This window comes from Pipistrellus hanaki, assembly GCF_964339955.1.
Source record: "Pipistrellus hanaki genome assembly, chromosome: 16".
NCBI lineage: Eukaryota > Metazoa > Chordata > Mammalia > Chiroptera > Vespertilionidae > Pipistrellus > Pipistrellus hanaki.
Window position 1 is genome coordinate 1,595,503 of NC_140518.1, and position 19,032 is coordinate 1,614,534.

The window sequence follows — 19,032 nt, forward strand, 5'->3', positions numbered from 1 at the left end:
GGCGGGACTGGCCGGCACGGCTGACGTCAGCGTGGACCCCCTGCCCTTCAGTGGCCGGACACGACCTCGGGCCTCTGTGGGCGGCCGGGCTGCGGGCTGTGGGTGCGCCACCCCAGATCCTGCGGGGTCCTTGCGACACCCGAAACCTGCCGGGCCCGCGAGGGCGGAGGGGGCGGGGCCTCGGGCTCAGGGGGCGTGTCCAAAGGGCAGAGCCTCAGGCAGGCGCGCGGGCGCAAGCGCGGGCCGGGAAGCGGCCGCGTGTGGGGAAGTGTGCTTCTGAGGGGGCTGGAGGGCGGGGCTTCGGGCCCGGGGGCGGGGCCTGGGCGTGCGCGCGTGCGCAAGCGCGCCCTCCAGGAGGCCGCCGCGTGCCGGGGCTGCCGGGGTGAAGGGAGTGCGCGCGCCGCGGCGCGGCAGGGCGGGGCCGCGGGAGGGGGCGGGGCCTGGGCGCGCGTGCGCAGGCGCCGGCCGGGAGGTGGCCGCGTGCCGGGGGTGCGGGCGCGGGCGGCGGCGGGCGGGGCGCCCCGCGGGAGGCGCGGGCCGGGGGCGGGGCCGGGAGCCCGGCTGAGGCGAGCGGGGCCGAAGGCGGCCGGACGCGAGGGGCGAGCGGCGAGCGGCGAGCGGGGCGCGGAGCCCGGCACCGGCACCGGCACCATGGAGGAGGACGACAGCTACGGTCAGTACGGCCCGCGGCCCGGCCGGCGGGCGCCCCCTCCGCGCTTCCTCCTGTCCCGGACCCGGCGGCGCCTGGGCGGCTCGCGCTTCCCGGGAACGGTGGTGCCGGACGCGGCTCCGGGGCCGGACCGGGCGGGAGTCGCGGGGGTCGGGGAGGCGGCGGCGCCCGGGTCCCTGTGAGGCGCCGGGGTCGCAGGGCCGGAGGGGCCGGGTCGCGGGGTCTGAGCGCCGGCCGCTGCCGCCCCGCGCCGGCCCTGCGGTGCCCCCGGAGCGGCCGGCGCCCCCGGCTGCGCTCTCGTGGTTTCCGGCCCCCGGTGTTCGCGAGTTGTGTGCCGGTGCGAGTCTTTGTCTGAGGGAAGGAGAAGTTGCACCCCGCCCGGAGGGGACGGGCTGCCGCGGCCGCGGCGCGGGGACGGGGTGCCCCCGGGGCGGGACCTGGGCCCCCGGCCGGTCCCGGTGAAGGATCGCGGGCCAGGTCCACCGGCCACGGACCCCACAACGCCGGCCTGGGCAGCCCGAGGGCGCATGGTCGCGTGTGCACCCAGACAGCGGAAACTTGACAAAAACTTAGGAGTTTCTCCCTCCCGCTCACCGGTCCTGTCTGTTGCCCAGCGCGGGGGGTGTCCCCCCAAACAGCTTGAAATGACGGGGCCGGGCAGGTGGTGTGGGTGCTGCCGGCACTGTATCTGTCAGTGTGGGCCGGAGGGGAGAAGGGCAAACGCGAGGGAAGCCGCTGCGGCTGGTGGCCGGGCGACGCCGCAGGATTGCAAACGCCTCTGGCTCCCCAGCCGGCGCCGGCTCAGGGACAAACGCGGCTTTTCTGCTGATTTGCCAGAAAGTGGCTGAGAAACGGGGGGCCTGCAAGCGGTGGGTTTATGACCTGCAACCTGACCCCGCGCCCCCGGCAGGGGCCAGGCAGCCCTGGAGACCCAGGCGCGGCCGGAGGTCCTGGCCTGTGGGACGGGCGTCCGGTGTCCCCTCGTTACCGTCCAGGTCAAGGCCGTGTGTGCTTTCTCTGAGACCGAACAAAAAACAAAACCCCACAGAAAACCCTCCGGCTGGTTCCAAAGGATCTTCCTTCCCCTCCCGTGAAAACCCTGTTCCGTTTTTTGTGTGGTTTTTGTTGTTGTGTGTGTTTTTTTCCGGTCTGTTTTCTCCACCTTCTCTTGCCGCTTAATCTCTCCCAGACCCAGTGTTCTCGTCCTCTCCTGAGTCCTCCCCTCCGGCGGCAGGAAGCGGTTGGTTGGTTGCTTCCTCGGTGACGGCCTTGCCACCCGGCCTGGCGGGAATCTGTGCTCAGGAGGGCGAGCGGAGCGGTGCACGCGATTCCTGTGGCGGCTGCCGCAGCAGCACACACGTGGCGGCGCAGGACATCCGTACGTGTCCACCCGTGATCTTAGCGAGACCCCGTGTGTCTCCTGAGCTCACATCGAGGTGCCCGCAGGGCTGCGTGCCTTCTGGAGGTTCCAGGGCAGCGCCCATCCGCTTCCTGTTGCAGCTCCCCGAGGCGGCCCGGGTTCCTTGGCTGGCGGCCCCCTCCCGCCTTCAAAGCCAGCAGGTAGCCTGGCCTCCTTTCCCCCTGACGGCTCTCCCTGGTGGATAACCCCGCGTGCGGGGCCACAGCCTGAGCCACGCAGTGTCATTCCCTTCTGCCAGGTAGGGGGACATAGCCATGGGTGCGGGGCGTCCGGACCTGGGCAGCTTTGGGCACCGTTCTTCTACTGCCCACACGTAAGGATGGGGAAAGGCTGTTCTTCGCACGTCTGCTTTGTGTTTGGAAAGAACCAGGCAGGGTGCGTGAAGAGCTGCCCACCACAGGGCGCGCCACGCAGAAAGCACCTCGTCGTGGGGGTGAGCGTGTGGAGAGGCAGGCTCTGAGTTCCTAAAGGTTGGCCCGCGTTCCCAGAACTGCCCATTTCCCTCCTGGTTTCCAGAGAATTCACTCTGAGAGGACAGCTGCTCAGATCCCACGTTTCACAGGGAAATGCCCGCCCCACACGCCCTCCTACCTGGGACACAGCCCCTGGTTGTAACATGGTTTTTGGGGAAATAGGTTCCGGTTTCCTAGCTCCCACTGGGCGTACTAGGACATACCTCACTGGCAGTGCGCTGAGGGGGTGGAGGGGCCTGTCGGTTAAAGAAAACTTCAGCAGGAGCAGGAAGTCTGGGCCGTGTGGACCCGGGCCCTTCCGAAGCCCTTCCACATGGTGCCCTGCGTGGCGAGCTGTGCATTCGGGCTCCCGCACAGGAGCGGGGTCCCAGTGACACAGGCGTGACGCACTCTGGCGGGAAGGGGTGGGGTGGGGAAGGTTAAACAAGTCCTTCAAAGCTTTTGTTTGGAAAACAGGGAATTCTCGATTTCCTAAAAGCTCGGGGACATTTTAAGATGTGGCTGTGACTGATGGGTCTCCACCCCTCAGTCTCGGTCGCCTCCTCAGAGGCCCGTACTTCCTGCCGCCGCTCACAGAAGGAAAAGGCACCACGCTCCGGAGGGTGCCCTGCCCGAGGCCAGGCCCCGGCACCCAGGTCCTCTGGTGCCTGTGAACTTGTGAGGGGGCGGTTAGCCTGCAGCCCCGCTGCTCTGAGCCGGGAAGTCCCGGTGAGCGCGCCCCCATTTCTGGGGGGTCCTCAGCCTCCCTGGGGTCTCACAGCTCCCCACCCCAGATGCGCTGCTCCTGAGGTGGCCCGTGTGTGCCCGCGCTCTCAGACCGGTTGTGCGGGAGAGGCTGGCAGGCCACTCAGTGTGACGTCCAGAGGCTGGTGGCCTGGCTGTGTCGTAGGCGTGACAGAGGAATCAGTGGTGTGCATGGTTCTTCAGTCCACTGGCAGAGCCCATCAAGGCCTTGACTTCCCCAGCATGGCTGTCTCCTCCCTCCCTCCCCCCCCTGAGTTTTATTAGCTTCAGCCGGGCCCCGTGGGCACCGCGAGGAGAGCTGGCCTGTGGAGACACGCTTCCTGGGGTGGCAGGAGACCCGGCCGGGCGCCTTCCGGCGCCGCAGGTGGCGAGGCTGCGGTTCCTGTCTGCGTTAGAGCAGCGGGCGGCTGGGCCTGGCAGAGCGAGGAGGAACAGAGAGAGGAGGTGTGGGCAGAGCTGACACCAGTGATCCCGGGCCGCCTTCAGAGCTTCGCTCCAGGCGAACAGGCTTTTCTGTGGCTCTGACCCGGCCGGGCGCACTGCCTGCTTCTCTGAGGCTGGTGACTTCCGGTTCTCGTTTTGCTCAGACACTTAGGGACTCGCTTTACGGACAAGAACACAGCTCTGTGGAGTCAGGGCTTTCTCAGGAAGTCTGGAACGCGGGGTTCCCGTCATTCTACGTCTGTGTCTTGTGGGCGTTGGGGGAGATTTGCAGGGTGGCATCAGCGGGCCAGAGTGTACACACGTCCTCGATGCGCGTTGCTCTCCAGCCGCTGGAAAGGGCTGCTGGGAGCGCTGCCGGTGCATGCTCCCTCACTGCGAGCACGGCACTGCCGAGGACTAGCACTTAAAGCTTTAGAAAGAGCCCTTGGATGGGCACACACGGCACCTGGTGAAAGCTGCGATCACCAGCTGTGCTCAGAGGCTCTGCCTGTGCGCCTGGGGCCTGTGGCTGGCGGTCTCTTCCTGGCGGAGCTGCCATGAGCCCTCTGGTCTTTGTCAGAGCCTGCGGTGGTGGTTCTCATCTGTGTGTCCCGATGGGGTTTGGGTCAGATTTGACCAGCTATAAGTCACTTATTACCTTCACTTAATCTGTGTCTTAAAGATCGAAGCTCTCTCTTCTGGCCACACACCCAGTTCTTTTCTTTCTTTCTTTCTTTCTTTCTTTCTTTTTTTTTTTTTTTTTAATATACTTTACTGATTTTTTACAGAGAGGAAGAGTGAGGGAGAGAGAGTTAGAAACATCGATCAACTGCCTCCCGCGCACCCCTCACCGAGGATGTGCCCACAATCAAGGTACATGCCCTTGACCGGAATCAAACCCGGGACCCTTCAGTCCGCAGGCTGACGCTCTATCCTCCGAGCCAAAACGGTTTCGGCAACCCGTGTTTAGGACAGAGTGTGGGTGAGGAGGCTCCTGCGGGCTGGTTAGGACGATGCGCAGGCTCTCTGAGCGGCCGGTGTTCATCAGGCCTTCTCGCCAGGTGGGTTCCTTCTGGCTCCTGCATCGAGGTCAGGTGTTTCTGCAGTGAGAGCCCAAGGCGTGCCTCCGCTCAGGTGCCCACAGCATGTAGGTCACCTGGCGGGGAGGAGGGAGGACACGGGGAGGCGGAGGCTGGGAGCTTCCCCCGGAGGGCCCTGGCTGGTGGAGTCCTCCCTCCTGGGGGCCCCCATGGAGGCTGGGACAGCGCTTTGCCTGAACCTGCCCTTGCTCCCCCGTTGACTCCCGCTTCCCACGGTCTGTGGAGTGGTCCTCACTGGCTTCATCTGCGGTAAAGGCAGGAGGAGGGGGCTAGTTAGGAACGTGCAGGAGGTGCGTCCTCACCCCGGAGCGGCTGCGCGCTGCCTCTGGTCCCGGGAGGTGGTCCCGGCGCTGTGCCACCGCCCCTCCGCACAGGCCCGAGGAAGGCCTCCGCCTCCGGAGCAGCCTGCGCCTGCCGTGGTCGGGGTGGGGATGGGTGTGCTGGGAGTGATGGAGCTGTGTGCCTCAAGGTGACTCTGAGGGGAGCTTTGTTCCTGGGAGCAGTCAGCAGCTCAGTGACCCCTCGCATCAGCAGCCTGCGGTCACGGGTGCTCCGAGCCCAGCAGGCTGGCCGCACGGACACTTAGTAAACCAGTCCTGCCCCAGAGGGTGGGGCCGACGGCCAAGGAAGGTTCCCAGACCAGCTGGAGCTGGGAAGGGGCTGGTGCCAACGAGGTGAATGTGGCAGAGATACGTGTCAGGCCGGACAGTGGGCAGAGGCCAGGCTGGGGAGTAACTGGCCCGGGAGCTGCCCTGGGTTGTGAGCCTGGCCGGGAGGGCGGAGGCCGAAGCCCGGGCTGCAGGAGGGGACAGTCACGGAGGGTTCTGTGTTACCAGGGACTTCTTTCTCGGGCTCACGGTGATGGTTTTGCGTTTCGGGAAGATGCCTCTGGCTGGTGGCTTAGGCGGCCAGTGGGGAGGTCCGTAGGGCTCCTTCGCAGCGGCCGGGTGAGCTGAAGGAGAGGGCCCGACAAGCAGGAGAGCTTCCAGACCCTGCGGCAGGTGCTGGGGGGCTGGGGACCCAGTGTTCCGGGTGTTTTCAGGGAGACACACTTCGTGCAAACCGCCTCCTGGCGTGGGTGGGAGGGAGCGGGCAGAGCAAGCCTGCCCTGCCCTGCGCTTCCTGCGCCCTGCCCTCGCCGCACTCTCTTCCCTCTGGGGACGGCGGCGAGTCCCGCGGCGGGGCAGCGTGTGGGTAGTGTTTGGTTCCTGCCCGCGCTGCCGGTTATGGAACAGATTTCTGACAAGAGCCCATGGTTACTGCTCGGGTGGAGGTTGGGGAAGGTGGTGTTTCTGACAGCGAAGCCGGCTCTCGGTCCCTGCCTGTGGGTGGTGCTGGCTGAGAGCGGCCTCTCCTCCCGGGCACCTGGGAACCGGCCGGTGCTGTGGCGCGGGTCACGCAGCGACCCTGAGGGCTGCTGGGCAGGACACGCGTAGGGCTGGGCGGCCAGGATTTGCATGAGCAACCAGGAAAGCAGGTCAAGGTCAATACCAGCAATCCCGCCTCTCACATTGCACTGCAGTTTGCCTCGGCCGTCCCTCCAGGATGAAAGAGAAAGGCCAGGGGGCAATGTTAAAATATGTACACAGATAATAATTTAATAAAAAAAAATTAAAAAAAAACAAAGAGAAAGGCCATTGAGGGGAACCCAGCCACAAAGGGCGGCACCGGGAAGACAGGGGTCCCCCTGGGAGGGAGAGCCAGGCCTCCTGCCCAGGCTCCCCCCTGGCAGCCGGTCCCTGTCAGGAGAACTGTCACCCGACAGGACCCACACGTCCCTGCGGACTCTTGAGACGGCCTCACCCAGCGCTGTTCGCGAGCATGTCCCGCCTTCCTGTTTGAAGGCGTGTTTAAAGCAGGCTTTGTGGGGGCGCCTGCCAGGGACACGCCGCTCGGTCAGGGTGACCCTGGCAGCCTCTTCGCCACGGTCACTCGGCCACTCGGCCGATTGTAACTGTGACAGGACTTCTGCCGTCTCCCTCGGGGCCCAGTCAGAGCACGGAGGAAGTGGAGCCCTGGAGCTCCCTCAGGGGAGTGAGATGACTGCATCTGTGGCATCCCAGGAGGACCAGGGCTTCCACCTGGTCCAGAGAGAACCCTCCCTCTGCCAGGTCCTGCTGCTGGCCCTCACAGAGCCCCGCTGCTCCTCCAGAGGCCCCACCCCCAGGGCCTCTCCAGCTGTTCACTCCAAGTGCTTGTCCCCCAAATGCAGCCTTTGCTCGAGTTCCCATCCCCTTGGGCCCCTCACCCAGACTGAGCCGCTAATTAAGGAGCCTGTGCCCCTGCCTCACCTGCCAGGCCTGCTGCACCCGCCGTGGCACCCAGGCCTCTGCCGAGGTGGCTGGTCGCCTGTGGTCTGTGCTGCGTGCAGCTCCTGCCCCTCCGGAGCAGGAAGCAGGAGTCTCCGGCTGTTACCAGACGGGACAGGTGGTTCCTATTGCTGCTCCTTTCTGAGTGGGTCCCGTGTTTGCTGTGGAACTGAGGCTCTGAAACTGCTGGGACCGCCGCCGTGAAGCGTGAGGTGTAGTTGGAATTGACGCCAGTCCTCTGGCCTGCCAGGCCCGGTTCGGTCCGTCTGTCCTCGGTGGAGTGCTTGGGGCTTGGTTTCTGCGCCGGGCCCTGGAATGGCCAGTTTGGGAGTCCTCAGTGCGGCCTGCGGGGAGGTGTGGGATCTTAAGAAGGACCGCAGACGGAAAGCAGGTGTGCTGTTCCTGAGCGGTGAGTGCGGGAAGGAACGCCCCGTGGCCTGGCATGGCCTTCCGTCCGGTGCTTCGGTGCGAGTCCGCTTGATTCTAGAAGTGTCAGGTGTTTGACAAGTGCGTGTTTCTCAAAGAGAATGTACTTGGTCGTTGATTTTTTAAAAATATATTTTATTGATTTTTTACAGAGAGGAAGGGAGAGGGATAGAGAGTTAGAAACATCGATGAGAGAGAATCATCGGTCAGCTGCCTCTTGCACTTCCCCTACTGAGGATGTGCCCACAACCAAGGTACATGCCCTTGACTGGAATCGAACCCAGGACACTTCATTCTGCAGGCCGATGTTCTATCCACTGAGCCACACCAGTTTCGGCGGTCGCTGATTTTTTTTCACAATTAAATAAACAGGCGAGCACCCGGGCTCTTGGTAGGGTGCTGCTGTAACTGGGGCCCCTTTTGGAGGTTCACGGAGTTGGCTTCTCGCGGCCGCTGGGACAGATGGTCGCAGTGTGTTGTTTTGTCCTGGGTCGCTGGAGTGAGCCTCACCGCGGAAGTCCTGGGCCGCAGGGCTGGTCCTTCTGGGGCGTGGCCTTCCCACAGGGGAGACGCCACCTGTGTCTCGGCTCAGGCCCCATCACATGGTGGGATGGGGCAGTGGCCAGAGGAGGCACCTCGCATCACTCAGACACGGCTCTCCCGCCTCCCGCTGCCACGAGAAGGACCCTGTGATCCCACCACACCCACCAGGCAGCAGAGGGTCCCGTGTCCCGGTCACTGGCTGGCAGCCTCCACTCACCTGGGACCAGTCACCTGGAGCTTTTGTCCCTGGGGCACTCCCGGTAGGCGGGTCACCTTTGCACCTCTTCCTTCCGAGGAAGGCTCCACGGGAGGGTCACAGTGCCAAGGTATGCGGGCCTTCCATTGGCATTTCTGTGTGAGAAGCGCCCTCCTCCCGCGAGGCAGGGAAGCCGCAGAGCGGCTGCTCTTTGACCCACCGGCCATCTGTGTCAGCGTCTCCTGTGCCAGCCGTCTCCGTGTCAGCCGTCTCCGTGTCAGCCACGCACCTGGACCGTGTGCTCCGTGGGAAATCAGGGCCTGTGCTCGGCCGTCTCAGGACTGTTTGTAGTTGCCCGAGTGGGGACAGATGATCCTGGTCCGGGGTGCGAGCAGCCTGGACAGTGAGCTGGACAGAGGAGCTCGTTGCGCTGGGAGGAGGGAGGCTGCACTCTCCGTGATGATCTCCCCAGACAGCTGCCCCCCGTCACGTGATGGAGGCGGCCACGGTTCCCTGTGAAGTCCTCATTGGCTCAATTTTCACCCTGAACAGATTTCAAGGATACAAAGCCAAATTTTTGACTGAAGACTACTGTTCTTTCCTTTTTCTGATACTGTTGTAATCTCCCATTTTCTTAAATACATAAATATGTGCACATATAGCATTCAAATAAGAGGAATTAACACTTCTAATTTTAAAAATCACAATAACACATCCTTATAGTAAAAATCAATTGGTAGGAAAAGCACATAGTTAAAAGTCACTTTTGATTTTTAAAGGGGTGCTCAAAGGGCTTCAGGAAGTTGGAGCCATTTCAGTCCTGTGTTTTCCCCGGTCAGCTGATTTCTGCACAAAAATAAGTCACATTCCCCCGATCCCAGGCCTCCGGCGTGCACAGACCCCCGGCCTGGAGAGCACCAGACCAGGTCCGTGTGGGCTCCGGAGGCTGGGAAGCCGAGGTGCGCCGCAGCCTCCCCTCTGTGAGCGGGGACGGGCGCTGGGCGCTGCCATGGGCGCCCGAACGGGAACCACTAAGTGTTCCCAGCGGCGGTGCCCCGGGGTCGATGTGCGAGTGTCACAGAATGTTCAGGCGCCCTTTGAACAATAGGATGTCTGCCTTACAGGCTGAAAGAGGGACATCCCACACCGAGTGAAAAAACAGGTTGCTCATAAAATCCTGTTTATTAAAGACATCTGTATTTTACCAGCTGGCATTCGTTTGTTTGAAGAAAAACCTGTATAACCTTTTAAGAATTCAAATCAAACACTGAAACCAAAACTAAACCATGGCCTGGGAGAGGGCAGCTGGTAGGGGAGCGGGGAGGGCATGGGGAGGGGAGGGGGAGGGAAGGGGAAGGAAGGGGAGTGGGGAGAGGGCGTGGGGAAGGGAAGGGGGAGAGGCATCGGAGAGGGGGGAGAGGCATCGGGGAGGGGAGGGCAGGGCAGGGCTGGATTTACAGCAGTGAGGATGATGCAGAGACAGAGGCGGTTCTTCCTGGCAGTCGGTAAACATGCTAATGGTGGCTGTGTATGGTGATGTTAGGGTGAATGTTGATTTCAGGAAGTGATACCATCAGACATTTGATGTCTGTGTGGAATTACTTTTTAAAAAAGTATTGACTTTCTTTAAAAGAGAGAGAAGGGGAGGAGAGAGGTAAGCATCATTTGTTCCACTTACTCAGCGTTCGTTGGTTGATTCTCGTGTCCTGACTAGGAATCGAGCCCACAGCCTTGGCATATTGGGATGGCGCACTAACCAGCGAGCTACCTGGCTATTTCTTAAGACCAGGCGTGGTGAGAGTGTGTTTGCCAAGGCGCCATTCGCTCTGGTAAACAAAGTTCTCGCAGCCTTTGGTGGGAGGCCAGGGGGGAAATGCGGCGAGAAGGGGGCTCGTCCATACACACCTCCTGAGGGGACCTGGTGCCCAGCTGCAGAGGAGGGCCCGGAGGATGGAGCACAGGAGTGGTTTGCTCTGCTCCTGTCTGAGGCCCGTCAGCCAGGCCCCTGGGCTCCCAGCCAGCCTGACTACAGACACCGGGGAGGTTTGTTTTAATCCTCACCTGGGCCGGCTGGCGGGGCTCATGGGTGAGCGTCGACCTCTGCACCAGGAGGTCATGGTTCGGTTCCCGGTCAGGGCACATGCACAGGTTGTGGGCTCGATTCCCAGTGGGGGCGTGCAGGAGGCAGCCGATCCATGATTCTCATCATTGATGTTTCTTTCTCACTCCCTTTCCCTTCTTCTCTGAAATCAATAAAAATATTTTTTCTTAAAAATCCTCACCTGGGATGTTTACTGGTTTTATTTATTATTTTAAGAATGTTTTTAAAATTGAGAGAGGGACCGAGAGAGAGGAGAGAAACATCTATGTGAGAAAGAAACATCTGTCATTTGCCTCCGTACATGCCCTGACTAGAGACTGAACCCACAACCTGGGTCCGTGCCCTGCGCAGGAAGGCCACCCACAGCCTTTGGTGTGCGGGATGACCTCCGACCCCTGACCTCCCGGCTGGGCCTGGCTGAGTTTTGAAGAAGCGGTTTATTCTGGGGCCCTATGTGAACCTCACCTCTGAGCAGGGTGCTGTAGGGTAGGGCCCAGGAGTGAGTGAACGAGTGAGCGGATGCACGCACACGTCAGAGCTCCTGGACTGGAGAGGCCCACGCTGCTCTCCTCGTCACGCCCCGACCCTGCCTGTGGGCCCGGCCAGGGGTTCCCTGCGTTTCCTGTGTGGTTGCAGGATACTCGGGGTGAGGACTTGAGGGTCCTGGGTGGTAGGAGGGGAGGCTGAGTGATACTCGCCTCTCAGCTGCCGCCATCTCGTTGATGTGGTTTTGCTGTGGGCCATTCAGAACTCCCCGGCTGGTTTTGAGCCTGGAAGCAGAGGTTTTTAAAAGAGGCTCGGCTGACCAGAGACGCAGAGCATAACCACGCTGGGGTGTGTGTGTTTCTAACCCCCTTTACAGCTACCACTCTTCCTGTGTCTGAGCGCTTGTTTGTTCCTTTCCGCAGACTCCTTCCCTCGGTGCGCTGTTGCTAGGCAGCCCCGGACGGGCCGCCCCAGCCTGTCTGCCGCAGGAAGTGACCGCGGAGCTTCCCCTTCCCGCGTGGGCCCGTCACTCGCCAGGTGTCCTCTGCTTGGCCTCGGCCTGTCCCGGGGCTGAGGGGGTCCTCTGGGAAGGAAGCCGCCGTGGGCCGGTGCTGGGCGCTCCCCTCCGCTCGCAGGGAGAACTGGTGGAAACTTCCGTCACAGGCAGAGCAGCGGGCAGGCCCTCCTCCCCGGCCTCTTCCTCTGCATCTCCCTGAGTTCACCTGCCTTACGTCCTTTTGGGATAACGTGGGGTTCATGCTGGAAGCAAAATGTTGTTTCCCGTTTCAGGATTTAGAATAAGCCTAAAAAACAGTCCGTCGTTTTTGGGAATATTGTGTAGTTTTTTAAGCACAGTTTCCCTCTGCCATTACAGTGTGTACACGACAGTTTGTTAGCGGCATCTGGCGGGGACGGAGCCACCCTGTCACAGGAGGGGCCGGAGCAGGTAGCGAGGTTCAGGGTCAGAGCCGGATGGCGGGCCTCAGCCAGAAGCGCCCTTTCCCGACCAGTCCCGCGGTGGCAGGAGGGGCCCAGACGATGGTGACAGGCACTGGGTGCGGGGCCCATGGGGCCGTCTCTGCCACAGGAAGCCCAGGACAGGCACGTCCCTGTCACAGCCCTGTCCCTGTCGGTCATGCTCTGCACGCATTTCCCGCTATTTCCTTCCCCTAGACTCCTGGGAGGCAGTCCCTGGGCCCGTGAGTTCAGCTTCTGATTTCTAGTCTTGATGTGTGCTGCTAAATGCCTTCCAGAGAGTTCTGTCAACTCGTATCAGTTCAATAGAAAACAATGCCTCATTATTTATGTAAAATGTGAAAGAGGTGATAAGGAAAGGTATGTAAGAGGCATGTATTTTTTAAAATAACTTCTAAAAGCTTTTACTTAACATAGTATATCTGAGTCAATTAAAGAATGGCATTAACATCATTTTTGCACCAATCAAAAAAATTGATGTTTACCTGGGAAAAAAGTGACATAAAACTTGAAATAGTCACAAACTAACTAAAAAAAAATTGTTTCTATTCTTACAGTAAATAAAACCCACAATTTTGTACTATCTTAAAATTGGGGAGAAAGCTTCATGCAAAAAACTTTAAGTGTAAATTCCTATGGGTGGGCACATCCACCCAAGAGAACTGCAGAAATCAGAGCCGGTGAGGTGGCCTTCTGGAAAGTTCCACCAGCCTTGCGTGCCTGCTGCTCCTGTGCATTCCCCACTCGGAGCTTCTCTGTCTAGTCCAGCTTCTCTGGGCAGCATGTGGCTTCTGCTGGTGACATTGGGAGACAAACACCATGGCAGAGCCTGGCGGCCGCTCCGTTCCCCTGTGGCCGGCAGGCAAGGCCCCTGCCATCGGCCAGCTCTTGCCACCACTTCACGCCACGCGGGAAGCTGCCCTTTCCTTCCTCTCCTTATGGAGCGCGCACGGATTTGCATGCCGTCCTTGGGCAGGGCCACGCCGATCTCTGTCCCTGTCGACCCCATCCGGAGCGGCCCGTGTGGGCAGTGCGCAGAGCCGCGGGCCTGCCTGGAGAGGGCTCGGCTGCCGGGCTCCCGGGAGCGCCAGGATTGCTGCCCCCGGTGGGCCCGGTCTAGGCGGGAGTTAGAAGTCACTAAACTCGATTTGCAGCCGGACCATTGGTCTTCCCTGATTGCAGGACGGCAGATGCCCAGGTTGGTCCACTTAGCTTCCTAGCGTGTGCCGTGCTCTTAATTGTCGCTGCTTACTGGAGGGTTATCTCGGGAGCTTCCCCGGTGATTACCAGATGGCAGCAGGCCTGTGGGTGCCGGGGGGGGGGGGGTGGGAGATGAGGAGTCCCCAGCTCCCTCCTGGGCTTGCCGGAGGCTTCCGGAAGGGAAGAGCGACCTGGGGAGGACGCAGTCCCCCTCGCACACTCGCAGTGTGACCGGGGGTCTTGTTTCCCAGCCCCGGTCCCAGCCCCGGTCCTAGCAGGGCTTTTAGGCAGCACCGCCTTGTGCCACATCCCCCTGCCCGGTGCCACGTTTCCGTGCTTCCTGTGGGTGACCAGGCTGTTTAAAATGGCCCCGGTGCTGGAAGGCTGAGATGGGCCATGGGGAAGGCCCTGTGTCCGGAGCTCTGTTCAGGGTGAGCTCAGTGCCAGCGAAGCAGCAGTTAGGCAGTGGGTGCCCTTAGAGTCAGACCTTGAGGGAACCCCTTTGGGAAATGGCGTTAGAGTTTTCCTACATGTTTTTTCCCGAGACCTCTTGCCCTCGGAAACACGCACATTAGACTTCAGACCCAGCAGCTGAAGGCCAGAACGACCTCACTGATGCTGTTCGCGCCGTGGCCTTGCTTCTGCCCCGTGGCCGCCCCCTCCCTCCCCGCGCCGTCACGTGCGGCTTCCTGGGGTGTGTGCTCTCATCGGCAGGCACCAGGATGGGTGGGGCGCACCGGTTTCGTAAGCTGGTCTTGTGGTTTCACAGACAAAGGGAGTGATGTACACTAGGAGCAGAGGAGGGAGGAAGCGGGGGGATGGGCTGCCTGTGCATCCGAGGGACGGAGGACGCCCTCGGCCACGGCCGTGAGCAGCCGCCGGCGCCGCCACCTGCACACTGACTGCCCAGGACTCCTCCGTGCCGGCTGTCACGCAGGGCCGCCCAGCCCGCGCCTCCTGTCCTTGGTTGAGGGGCACCCCCACGGGGGGCTCAGCATCCCCACCCGGGAATGTGTGTTCCCGAGCGGTGCCAGGGCCGGAGAGGGCGTTTCTGGCCACAGGGATTCCACCGACACTGAGGGGCTGTGCTGCCCTGTAATCCGCTTCAAGCCTGGGCTTGCCTGGTCGCCGTCTCTGCCGCGCCCGCAAGCCGCGTAGACCTGTTTGATCTCCACACATTTCCCTGGTGACCCAGGTGGGCACGCGGTGGGGTGACGGGAGTCCAAGGAGCAGGTGGCACACCTACCATGGCTGCTCTGTGATTACCGGGCTCAGCGGGCGCTGTCCTGCGGGGAACAGGAGTTCTCAGGTTGTAAAGTGTTCGGAGGTGAAACTCGTAAACCGGTCAGCACCGCCAGCTGTGCCCACACAGAGCGTGGTGGGCGTGGCCAGAGAGCCACGGGCTCCGGAGCTGGGCTTCAACGAATAGGTGGGATTCAGAGAGGAAAATAGAAGAGACTTAACATTCGTCTTTATTACAGTGGCAACCAGGCGCAGTTTAAAGACTGCACAGCACACGAATACACACAAGTACTTCCGGTGGCTCCATGGGTGAGTGTCCACCTATGAACCAGGAGGTCAGGGTTCAATTCCTGATCAGGCACAGGCCCAGGTTGTGGGCTCCATCCCCATGGGGGCCGTGTAGGAAGCAGTTAATCAATGATTCTTTCTCATCACTGGTGTTCTATCTTCCTCTTCCTCTCCCTCTCCTCTCCTTTCTGAAATCAATAAAAATATGTTAAAAACATATATATGAGTGTTTATTGCAGCAATATTCCTAATAGCCAACCGCCCATCAGCTGGTGATCACTGGGGGCTGGAGGGTGTGGCCAGCGGGAGTGCCTGCCTGCCTGCCAGTGGGTACAGATGGCTTTGGGATGAGAAAACATTAGCAGACGGTTCTGATACCCATAACTTCGTGAAAACTAAAATCCACTAAACTGTGTATTTTTCAAAATTGAGTTTTATGGTTTGTAAATTATATCTCAATTTTTAAAAATTCTTCCTTTAGGAAATTTAACATTTAATACCATTTTAAGATTAAAGAAATGTTTGCTATATTGTTAAGTCTTCACAAAAATAGTGGAACCCTCAATATAACAACGTAATTCTATTTGATCTTTTTGTATTTGGAAGCACTACATGGATTTAAAATTGAAACATAAATGTGTCTTTTAAATAACAAATACAGACAAATATTTGCCATGGGGAAAAGAGAAAAATATCACAGACCTGAAAGGGTTATAATGAAAAATCGCAGTCGTCCACCCCCCCCCCCCCCGCCCCCTCCGTGGGCCCTTGCTCTAGGGCCAGCCGGTTAGAGTTTAGCTGATTGCTGCCTGTCTTGGCTCCAAGTTCAAAATAATGCCAACCTATGCCTGTGGGCTTGCTGGTGACAGCGCCCCACTGCGATGCACGTCCTGCCTCAGGGAGTCCTCCGCCTGGTTTTCTGTGCGATCTCCAGCTGCTGACTTCCTAGCCCCTCTGCCCAGCTGGGCTGTACTGCTTTACGCAGCGGTCACTCTCGCTGGCCTGCCGGTCCCCGCTGCCGGGTCTGCTGCTCGCTGCCCGTGGCCCTGCGACGGCCACTCTGTCGGGTCGCTTCCTTGGCCGGTGCTCAGTGTTGGCTGATGGAGCTTGCAGGGGCTCCTGTCTGTAGTGTCCTGGGGGCACTGGGGACTGGGCCAGCACCTTAGTGTTTGGTCTCCTCCCAGCACTGCTCTGGATTGGGTAGGAGCTCTCCCAGTAAAGTTCCCTCCACGTCAGCAGCTGTTTTTGCTGACCATTACGTCCGTGCGGTTTGTCTTTCTCGTTTCTGTATCTGCGGTCTGCCATCTGTGCTAACGTGTACCGTCTCGCTGTGTGAAGGCGCCACAGTAAACAGAAGTGGGTTCCCCTTCTGATGGGCATTTCGGTGGTTTCCAGCTCGGGCGGTTGCTACAGAGACCGCCGTGACCACTCACTCACACTTCCCGTGTTCTCGGGCGGTACACGTCCCAAGGCATTTAGAGAAGGGCGGCCCGTGATTCCCCGGATCTGTCATAGGGCAAGTGCTGAGTCCGGGTGGGGCTGTTTCTGAGTTCTGGGTTCTGCTCTGTCGGCCGGTCCCAGGCCAGCACCATGGGATAGTCCCTGCAGCGAGCCCCGCCTGCTGCGTGCCGTATGCACTGGCATTGCGTCCGTGGCCTGGGTCAGAGTGCTTCCTCCCCCATTCCTGCGGGCCTCTGTCTCCACACCTCTCACCCTCCTCCCAGGAGCGCCTGTGCAGCCGGCATGGCCTCGGCGCGGTAGGGAACGGTGTGGTAGCTGCTGCAGTGCACTTGCCTTTACCCAGCAGCCCGCTCAGCTCTGCGGCTGCTCCTAACAGGTGGGCTCAGGTGCTTTCCCGCCGGAAGGACCAGCTGGGACAGTGAGGGGTCAGGCTTCCCCTCCCGGGCCTCCCGCCCTGCCTGCCCCTGTGAGTGGCGTGGCCAGGGCTCGAGGGCCCTCCACACCCAGTCTGTGTTGCTTAGTGGAGGGACTGCCCCACCAAAGAAAGCTCGCAACCCAGGAAGGAGGGGAACAGGGAATTGAGAGGCCAGCACTGAGGGCTGGGGCACCCGGGGCTGCGGGAGGGGGCTCGGAGCGCAGGGCGGGCTGGAGGGGAGTGCGGGGGAGTGGAGGGCCCCGAGAACCGTCACGTGCACGTTGGCCATAGTGGTAGCTTCATGCCTGAGTGGAGCGTCTGGCGGTCAGTCAGTGACAGCCATCCAGAGCCAGGCCAGCAGGAGAGCAGAGACCTGAGGCCTCTGTGTGACAGTCAGACACGTCAGCTAAGCCGTGAGCCAGCGATGGGAACACGGACTTACTCAGGGATGTAACAGACGCGTGCGGTGGGAGTGACAGCTGCGGTGTCTAGAAGGCGCTGGCCTGAGCCTGTCCTTGCCACGCTTCCCTGGCCTGGTCAGCACAAGCGGCTGCGGGAGCTCCCTGTAGGGAGTAGATGCGGGCAGGCAGCTGGGGGCTTCTGTTTGCAGCCTTAGGCACCGGTCCCTTCCAAGGGTGTGCGCGTGTCATTTGCTTAAAGGGGGAAACAGGCGCGAGTGGAGTGAGACCGGCCAACATGGGCAGGTAAAGGAGGGACCTGGGGCTGGTGGGCAGATGAAGGGGCCCCCGAAGACTTAGGGGTGGCCCCCCTGCTGTCTGCGGGAGCAACAGGCCGAGGGCCAGGTGTGCGTCCTGCCCCATGGCTGAGCGTCAGCTGAAGCTGCCTGTTCGCTGGCCCTGGGGCTGCGGCACTCCAGGTGGTCCCCCAAACCCTGTCCTCACTTTCATAGACAGCCCTCTCCTGATACCCAGAGCCGCCTGGACTGCGTCTCTCCCAGGGTTACGGCTAACGTCAGGGTCATATGAGAAAAATTTCCCCCAGATTATTGCATGAATATTAGCGTAGGATTTCTACTGTCACTTTTTAAAATCCTCACCCAAGGACATATTCATTGATTTTTAGAGAGAGGGGAGGGGAGAGAGAGGAAAAACACATCAATTGCTTGTCTCCCGCACACACCCACACCGGGGACCGAATCTGTACCCGTTTGGTGCCCGGACGATGCTACAACCAACTGAGCCAGCGGGCCAGGCTCTGCTCGTGCTCCTGAGCCTGGAGGCGTCTGCCCGTTCCCACCTGAGGGTGAGGCCAGGGGAGGTCAAGGTGGTTAAGGTGTTTCATTAACTGACAGTGAAGAGTCTCCTCGAGTCAGAACACCTGCCTCCACCTGCCTCCGGCCTGACTTCAGGACACAGCTGTGCAGTGTCTCCCACGTGGTTGTTTAGCGCTACTGCGGGGCCGGCTCCTGGTCCCCGTGTCCTCACCGCGGGGCCGGCTCCTGGTCCCCGTGTCCTCACCGCGGGGCCGGCTCCTGGTCCCCGTGTCCTCAACGCGGGGCCCGCTCCTCTATCTCGTGTCCTCGCCGCGGGGCCGGCTTCTCTGTCCCCGTGTCTTCACCGCGGGGCTGGCAGCTGCCCCGCTGGCTGATGTCATTCTGAATAGCACCTGCTTTCAGTCTCCAGACCGTTCCATCCGATGACAAGCTCTGCAGTCACTTTCCTCAGGAGTGAGTCAGACATCGCCAGGTTTCTGTCTGAAGGCCGAACACACCCCTGCCCCTCCTCTAGCAGCAGCGGTGCCCTCGCTGTGGGACCCCGGGCTTCACACCGAAGCCAGGGCCTGGCCAGGGGTGCGCCGTGCGTCCAGGTCCAAGGCCCAAGTGGCAGCTCTTCTGTGTCCTTGCGCCCGTGGTGTGGGAGCCAGACAGCACCCTGGCCTGCGGCTGGCGGGGCCCCTGAAGTGAGAAAGTGTGGGCGGCGGGGGCCGAGCGGTCACTCAGTCCTGGAAGATGCGGGCAGTGACAGTGCTGGTGTGTGGCAGTGTAAGTTCCTCTCCATGTGCGCGCGCGCACACACACACACACACATCTTCCTGTGGAGCTCTCTGTGTGCATGCTCACATACTGAGCATGAGAGAACATCAATGTGTCTGGTGAGAGAAATACACCTCACATAGTTGTATGGTCATGCTGTGTTCCCCGAGAGCCCGCGGAGGTCCGTGAGAGAGGGGACGGAGCGCGGAGCACGCCGGAGAAGCTGTGTCCGGGTGGCGGCTGAAGGCCGGGTGGCTGCTCTCTGAGCTCAGCAGTGAACGTGCCCCACGTGTCGCCCTCGGATTTCTTTGCCTCTAAAGTCACCTTCTGCTTTTCGCCTGTGATCTCTTTACCGGACCCAGTGACGCGCTCTTAGTCATTGTCTTGGGAGCTGCTGTGAGGTCATTCGAGGAGCGGGGCTCCCGAGAGGCCCTCCCCCCCAGGAAGGCCGGAAGGTGGGGGGGGGGGGGCGGACAGACAGCAGCTCTGTGTGCCAGGTGGCCGGGACAGGGCAGAGGCAGCTGCTCTAGGGAGGAGAGGGTTAACGCCCAGGACGCCTTGGGCTAG

At 60.9% G+C, this 19,032-nt stretch overlaps 1 protein-coding gene across 1 annotated transcript in view; it reads left to right on the top strand.

Moving 5' to 3' along the window:
• The first annotated feature begins 525 nt into the window (after nucleotides 1–525).
• The window catches only part of CYTH1 (cytohesin 1), a 42,835-nt gene continuing 24,328 nt past the window's right edge, over nucleotides 526–19,032 (top strand). Inside the window, exon 1 of the mRNA XM_084862036.1 lies at nucleotides 526–673. Within this exon, the coding sequence (XP_084718162.1) occupies nucleotides 652–673 (22 nt within the window). The 5' untranslated portion in view covers nucleotides 526–651. The remainder of the gene's footprint in view (nucleotides 674–19,032) is intronic.